The sequence below is a fragment of the Grammomys surdaster genome, unplaced genomic scaffold (genome assembly GCF_004785775.1).
Source record: "Grammomys surdaster isolate TR1022 unplaced genomic scaffold, NIH_TR_1.0 126313, whole genome shotgun sequence".
Classification (NCBI taxonomy): Eukaryota; Metazoa; Chordata; class Mammalia; order Rodentia; family Muridae; genus Grammomys; species Grammomys surdaster.
This window is the reverse complement of record NW_021621113.1, coordinates 1125830-1134024: the sequence shown is the minus strand read 5'-3', so window position 1 is coordinate 1134024 and position 8195 is coordinate 1125830. Positions and strand designations below refer to the sequence as shown.

The window sequence follows — 8195 nt, the reverse complement described above, 5'->3', positions numbered from 1 at the left end:
CTCTTCTCTTCTCTTCTCTTCTCTTCTCTTCTCTTCTCTTCTCTTCTTCTCTTCTCCTCTTCTTCTCTTCTTTACTTCCCTCCCTCCCTCCCTCCCTCCCTCCCGCCCCCCTCCCTTCCTTCCTTCCTTCCCTGCTTTATTTTTTTTAGGCTCTCATTCTAGAGAAAAGCAGCAGTTCTAGAGAAAAACTGAGGGTGTCTAATTTCAGGCCTCAGTGACCAATGACACAGAAGGAGAGGAGGGGCCACCTAAGGCTCTAGGCTGGGTACCTGGGCAGCTCTGGAAGAAAGATGTGAGTACTCTTTCCTTGAGAAAAGCAGGTGCATGTGCAGGCTGAACAGACTGAGCTTATCTACAAACTAGGAAGCCAACAGACACCATATTTGGCAGGACAGATCTGTCTGGAATCATGTGAACAGTATTAGAGGACTGAGCAGAGGTGAGCTCACCGTGAGAGTGAGGACAGGGTGATTGTTCCTGGGCACCAGACTTCATCAAGGATGCTGAGTGTTTGTATTAGAGGAGAAGAGGTGGTGAAACACAGAATCCCAACAGACTGCAAAGGAGACTTCAAAAGGGGTGGTTCAGAGGGGCTGAGGTCAGGAGCATAGGCAGAGGAAGTACAACGGGCTTGGCAGTGAGATGATCAGGTGACCACAAGGGTCTCTCCAAGAACATTTCAATGCCAAGCTCCAGGGAATGGCTGGGAGCAGGGAAAGTGAATGAATATCCCCTTTGAAGAGAGTTTGGACAGAAGGCAAGGTGGTTGATTGGGGTCAGGAAGGCCAAGCAAGACATCTTCTTGGTGTGTTTTATGTGAAAGATACATGTGCTTACCGGCTGAGGGGAAGCAGGTTTCAAGGAGAGAAAATGACTGAGGGAAAGTAGGAGGACAGGTAATTGGAGAGAGGTCTCTAGGGAGGCTGGGGTCCTATAGCGATGGAGGTAGGAGTATGATGGGAGGCAGGCCAGGAAGGAGAGAGAGGAGGACACACACACACACACACACACACACCCCACAAATCCTCATACTCATTCTATTCAGCCCAGGGAGGTACTAATCCCCCAAAGGGTCTTTCATAGTCAACAGTGTGCAGAAATCATAGAAGGATCTTTCCCATGCCTCTCACAACACTTCCTGCCCACCTCCCATCACTAACTCCATTTCCAAACGTCTGCTGCCTACAAGGCCGGAGAGTACGTGGAAATGCACAGGAAAGCTTCCAAAAGAAATGAGCGCTCTGAAAGCGGAGTTGAGACCGCCAGAGAGCAGCTGCCCCTCCTTTAGCTACACACACAACCTCCAACTTACGTACCTACCCAAGAGACAACGACAAATAGGTCTCAAAAAGGCAGCTTTCCAGCACTGCAGAATACTGTGCAGGCCCGAGTGAGTTGGCCTTTTTCTCTCCCCAGGGGCATGGCATGCTCAAGGGGGCAGGGACAAACCTAGCAAGGAAAACAAATTTGGCAATCCCAAACAAGTTCCAGTTGGCCAAGGCAGAGGGCACCTTTGGCTGGACAAACATCCAATGGGCCCCACAGCAAGTAACAACGGACCCCACAGCTCATGTGAGAAGTCTTGGTGACCAGAAGCGTTTGGTGTGAGCAGCCTCCCGGTGGGTGTGGGTGTGCGAGAGGCCAAAGCTGAGAGGCACGCGCACCGCGGGCGCCCCTCTCTGGGTGTCAGTGGCTATGACTCCTTAGGATTACCTGAGAAAGTCCGGTCAAGTAGGGATAAACAGACAAGACTGTCTTGGGGAGCCCTCCCTGACAGGAAACCCCAACACTGAGTGGCTATATGGTGAATGACAAGGTCTGAGGGAACATTTCACAAGATACTGAAAGCCAGAGAGGGCCTAAGAATTTTTACCACACACTGGTCAACCACGGGAGGGGCGCACTTTCCAAGAAGCGGTAGGGTTTAGGGATGGCCCAGGACAAGGCTTGAAAGGCTCAACCTGTGGTTTTAAAACGCCAAACAAACAAGCAACAACAAAACCGCTGTGTGCCGGGGTGTCCCGGCTCCAGGCCCAGGCATCAGGTGTTTAGGGTTTTCTTCCCCCGCGGGAGTCAGCATCTAGCGAAGTGAAAACGCAGCTCCAGGCATCCCTGTTTGGACCGGTCCCCACACGGCCACACGGAACTTTCTAGCTTGTGGCTAAGCATCCGAAGGTGCCGTGGGTAAAGTAGAAGACCAGTTGAAACCAGCAACCTTTAGTGTGACTGGGCTCACTAAAGGGTCCACATGCCTCTCCACACGAACTGTAAGATGCAACCGCACATCCATCCTAAAGTCCCGGGACTCTCCACACCCTTCAGCTCTGTCCGGGCTAGCTTAACGAGATCGAGTCCGCCACCCGAGCCACGGATGCCGCAGCCCAGGCGTTTGGCTGCAGCAGGGCGCGGGAAAGGGCACTTTGGCGCGGAATGGAAACCGAGCAGAGGGGATGTGTCGGCGCGGACCCTGGCAGCGACATTCCCCCTCCCCCTCCCCACCCCGCACGACCTCCGCCTCCACGTCCAGTGGTTCAACCCCCCTTCAGCTTCCCACATGGGCCCTTCAAGAAAGATAGCACGGACCCCCGACCTGGGCGCGCGCCCACCTGCATCCCGCCCCCAGGCCAAGCACGGTGGGGGCGGAGGGCGTGCGAGGAGGTGGGTGGCGACCGCAGTCTCAGGGCTGTTTGGGCGGGGGCAAAGGCTTTGGTCGGAGAAAATGGGCGGGGGCAGGGAAAGACAGACCCTGCAGACACAGAGGGGGCGCGCCGAGCCTCTCCAACCCCCAGGACGGGTGTGCCAGGCGGAATAGGGAGAGATGAGGGAGTAGGGCTCTGGGAAAGTTTATCCCGGAAAAGCCTGGCATCTTGGGGGGCTGGGAGGCTGGAGAAACTGAAGCCACAGTCCAGGTGCCCCGCAACCCGCGGAGGGGGATATCTGTCTCCCAGGCCCCCCACACTGGCCGGATCCGGCTAAGTTGCGGCTGGGGTTGGGGACGTCCATGAGGGTAGAGGTGAGGATGTGGTCGAAGATGGAGTAGATGATCTGGGCAGACAGAGAGGAGGATGAGCAGCAGGGTGGGTAATCGGAAGGAGGAAGCCAAGCCGGGGTGGGGGAAGGGACTGGGACCGCGTCGAGGTTGGGTGGGCTCGGGTGGGGCGCTCGGCGCGGCCAGACTCACCGGCGGCAGCCGAGGCACTGAGCAGCCCCCAGCCCAGCAGCAGCAGCAGTGGTGGCGGCGGCGGTGGCGGCGGTGGTGGTGGCGGCGGGCGGCCCCAGCGACTCCCGGTGCCCGGCACAAGCGCCCAAATCCCGATTTCGCCGCGAGCCCTCCCTGCCGGGCAGCCGCAACATCCTTGCTCCGGTCCCCGCGAGCGCGGCATAGCGCGGTCGGCAGCCCGAGGGAGAGGCTTCGCTCGCCGCCGAGGAGAAAGGAGGTCAGGAGAGCTCTGTAGCTTTTTTTTTTTCTTCCTGCTCCGGGAGGGGGGAAAAAATCCCGGTACGCGGGAGCCCTGAGCTTCTGCGGCTGGAATGAACCAAGTGTCCGCCCGGCCGGGGAGAGGCGCGCTGCGCTCTCGGAAATGACTCGCTCCAATCCCGCTTCGCGGGGTTCGCGCCGGGGGGGCGGGGGGGTGAATTATCCCCGGATTAATCACTCCGGAGCCGCTTCTCCGCCGCTCCAAATGCTGGGGGTGGAGGCGCAGTTAAGGAAGAAAAAAAAAAAACAGGGTGTGTGTGGGGGGGTGTTCTTCAGCGCCACCTGCACCTCCTAATAAACCACAAATTACATCTAAAGGATTGTTTATTCCTATTTGTTTTACAATTGACCAGTTTCTTTTAAGTTCAGTCCTTCGGCTTTCATTTATAAGATCACCGTTAGTATACTCCCTCTTCTACACACACACACACACACAGACACACACACACACACAGAGAGAGAGAGAGAGAGAGAGAGAGAGAGAGAGAGAGAGAGAGAGAAGCACACACTCTTGCATACACAGGCACATACACGCCTCCTCCACGTTTGGAAATGGGAATACTAACTATCTGGGGAAAAAAGGTAACCAAAGAAAATTGCAGTTCCCGGAGTCATGGCTCTTAAGAGAAAATCTTGGCTACTGGCTTTGAACTTGTAGTCTTGGATCTGGGGTGGACACTCTGGAACTCAATTCGTAGTAGTCCGTCCCAGGAGATGGGTGCGGGAACATAGAGGAAGACAGGGTTAAGAATTGAAGGGTGAGTGAAACGGGGTGAATAGTCCCCTTCATTCAGTCCAGGGCAGTCCTACCCCTAGCCTAAGACAAAACCGCAGGGATGTATACTGAGATTGGGGGCGGGAGGGGGTATAGGATTGGTGGAAGGCTGAGTAAGAGTTCCTTGCACAATTTATCCTCTAATTTAAATGACTGGTCCCTGCTTGTCCCCCACACCCAACCTACCAGGGCCCAAAACCAGATGAGTTTCTTCTAAGGAAGTGAGTGAGCCCTTATCTTCCACAGGCTGATAGCGGCTGCCTTCAGACCCACAAGGGCTCAGCGTAGGTCCCACCCCTCACTCCGCCTCAGCAGCGGTCTCAGGCTGGTCTACCCTAGGCGACTCCGCCAGTAGCAAGGGCCCCTTCGTTGTCTAGACCAAACTCTTGCCTAGGGAGAAGAGACGCCTAGGGAGATGAAGGAGGCCGGAGGGGACCACGAGCGACAAGGCAAGGGAAGGAGGCTCCGCCTGGAAAGCACAGCATAAAAGCACCTGCCGGTGTACACTCCACCCCCCTCTGCCAGAGTCAACCAGGGAGGCAGATCTTGCTTTTAGCCAGTCTGGCAATCAAGTGATTTGGCTAAGCTGGCGTTCTGGCATCCTGGAGGCTCAGGAGCCCGGGAACACTGATAGTGGGCGGCGAGGCCGGAACATTTCCTGGGAAGGGCTAAGAGAGGGACTTGTGGGTTGGTAACTTAGGCTAGGGAGGTTCTGCAACCCAAGTTGACCAGCTGTGGGCGAGCCTGGGAATTTCCCAGGAACGACATGAGAGGGCTTCGGGGTTGTGTCTGGGGTTGGAGAGGAGGGGGCACTAGTTCTTATTCCCACCAAAAACTTGCTCCACAGACAGTTTCCCAGAGCGCTTGGTACCAGTCTTTCTCTTTCCCCCACCCCAACCCTCGTGGTTCCGGTTTCCCTGCATGAGCTCATCCCACAGCTGGGGAACCCGCCTGGTGGCCCCCGGAGTGGATATGGAGAATTCTGTGAATCGTGGGTCCGATTCCCCACCCCCATCACACTGGCCCATCCCGACACAGCCTCTCTGAGTGCCAAGAACCAACTGAAGCAGCCAGAAAGCCTCAGTGAAAGGCCTGCTTTATATGCCTAGGGCAGCGAGGAGGGGGCTGTTGGTTTCTCATTGTCCAGACCCAGGCCCCCAAAGAGCTCAGCTAGCTGAGGTTGTCTGTGCCTTCCCACCAGCCCTGCGGAGTGGGGGAGGGTATGGTGCTGTGGCCTTCGCGGAGGTTGCTGGCTGCCTGTATCATGCCAAGGGTGCATTCTAGGCCCTTCTCCTCCCTCCTAGGCAGGGTTCTCTTCTAGGGAAAGAGGCACGCAATGATGAGGAGACCTCTGCGGCCTACAGCTGGGCCGTTCCATAATTCTGGGGCTCAAAGCCAATGAATTTTCTCCTACCAAAGAAAACAGCTCTGACTGGAACTGACAGCTGAGGTTCACCCTTTATTCCTCCGGGAAAAGAAATGTTTGTCTCCCCACTCTTCCTGGGGGCTGGAGAAGGCAGGGGCACACTTTTAATCCCGAAACGACCCACTTCTTTCACTCTGGGGCTTACTCTGATCTATTTGGGTCTGCACAAATTTACACAGCGCCTCCTGTGTTCAGGGGCCCTGCACTAGGCTGTACTAGGCTGCCCCGTGGAGATGCTCAGTGTGTGGTCCTGGTTTGGGAGGAAACAGAAGAGGAAATCCACAGGTAACTGATACAGCCAGACAGCTGTAATCACCACGATGAAGAAGAGGCGTGCTACATAGATCCATATCAGCACACTAAGTGGGCTTTGGATTTGGTATATCAGAAAGCTAATTCAAGGAGGATCTGGGCTGGACCTTGATAAGGGCTTGAAGAGGATGAAGATTCATTTACTCAACAAATATTTATTGAGCACTATTGTGTGTCCAGGTGTCGTGTTAGATAAGAAATACACAGGATAGTGGATGGCTCTTGACTTGATGGAGTCATTTAAGTATGCATGCATGCCTAAGGTTCCTGATGAAGGAAACATGAGCGAATATGGAGTGAGTTTCACAGAGTGCATCTGGGAAGCTCTCTCTGACGTGACCCTGAGAATGGTCCTAAAACTAATCAAGTTGCAAAGGGGTTTCTGTAGAGAGGGATCAAGCAAGACCTTCCTCGTGGAAGGCTCCAAGTGACAGAGGGTGTCTTAGTTACGGTTTCCATTGCTGTGACCAAGGCAACTCTTATAAAGGACAACATTTAATTGGGGCTGGCTTACAGGTTCAGAGGTTCAGTCCACTACCACCATGGTGGGAAACATGGCGCATCATGGCAGACATTGTGCAGGGGGAGCTCCTACATCTCTCTTTCCCCTCCTAGCTCTTCTTCTTCCTTCCCCTCTTCCTCCCCTTCCATCCTCTCACCTTAGCTCCTCCCAAATTACCAAATTTATTGTAAAATGTAGCGGGGGGAGGGGGGAAAATATTCAGCTACAGCTGAGAGTTCTGCATCTTAACACAACTGCAGCCAGGAGAGACTGACTTCTACACAGCTAGTAAGAGGGTCTCAGTGACTCAGTTCCTCCAACAAGGCCACACCTCCTCTAACAAGGCCACACCTCCTCTAACAAGGCCACACCTCCTCTAACAAGACCACACCTCCTCTAACAAGGCCACATCTCCTCCAACAAGGCCACACCTCCTCCAGCAAGGCCACACCTCCTAATAGTGCCACTCCCTGGGCCATGCATATTCACACCACTGCAGACTGAAAGGCTGGATTGAGATGAACAGAGATGCAGGACGCCCTAGCCAAGAGGCAGATCCTGCAGATCTCCAGAGCTGGTGAGGATTTGGCCTTTATCCTTATGCAGTAGGAAAGAGGTATACCTGCTTACTCGGCTGAGACAGCTACCCATTGTGTGGCTTAAGCAACAATGATTTCCTCACAGCTATGAAGTCTCAAGATGTCCCGGGCTTGGTTCCTGGCTCCGTTCCTAGCTTAGCTCCTCCTGAGGTGTCCCTGGCTTGTTGATACAAATGACTTCTCCCATCTTTCCTGGTTCTCCCCTCTACACACACATACACAGGAATACAGACTTCCTCTTTTTTAGAAGGATAGGGATCGTTTTGGGTCAGTATCCCACCCCAACAGTCTCGTTTTGACTTCATCACCTCTTTAAACACTCTAACTCCAAACCAAGTCACATACTAAAAATAGGAGAGTGGGGCATCAAGTTATGTCTCTTATGAAGTGGGAGCCCAGCTCAGTCCCTAACAAGTGGGGAAGACTTCTCGGGTGGAGGAGCAGCAGATGGATGGCAATCAGAATGTAAGGAGGTGTCTGTTGGGAATGAGGGTGGAGCTTGGGGGTTGAGTGTTGGCTGGCTGGAATGATCCCCAGGATGGAGGTGGGTAAAGAAGTAAAAGAGAAGGTTTTGTTGTTGTTGTTGTTTGTTTTTTGCTAGTATGTGGATATCATGGGGGGGGGATTCTGTGGCAGGACCTACTGTGGAAAGTGAGTGGAGTACTGATTTAAGAGATGTATTTTTCTTTCTAGCCCATGGGCACCAAGGAACACAGGAAAAGCTTGACCACTCAGGAGGCTACTGCAGTGGTCTGAGCCCCAGGTCTGAATATGTGGGTGAAGGGCTGGAGGGGTGGGGGCAATGGTGAGACCTTCATAGAGGCTGACAAGTAGGAGTCAGAGGTCTTCCAGGCCCTCTCCCCTCAAGCCTGGGACAGTGTGGCTGTCAGCCTAGAGTCAGCTCTTTCCCCATCCCTTCCATTCCCCAGATAAGCAATAGGCAGCCCCAGGTCGAGGTCTCTTCATAATATCACATTTCTGGGAGGGAGAGAGGGGAAACAAAAAGCCCAATGCAGTGTAGTGACTTGCCAAGATAAGCCTAATATCTAGATAAGATCAGAGTTTGTTTTAGAAAGAAAACAACGCCTGATGCTTTGGAGAGC

At 54.0% G+C, this 8195-nt stretch overlaps 1 protein-coding gene across 1 annotated transcript in view; it reads right to left on the bottom strand.

Annotated features, from left to right (window-relative positions):
* The window catches only part of Csmd2 (CUB and Sushi multiple domains 2), a 583606-nt gene extending 580223 nt beyond the window's left edge, over positions 1 to 3383 (bottom strand). The window contains exon 1 of the mRNA XM_028759696.1: positions 3182 to 3383. Within this exon, the coding sequence (XP_028615529.1) occupies positions 3182 to 3383 (202 nt within the window). The remainder of the gene's footprint in view (positions 1 to 3181) is intronic.
* Positions 3384 to 8195: the final 4812 nt, after the last annotated feature.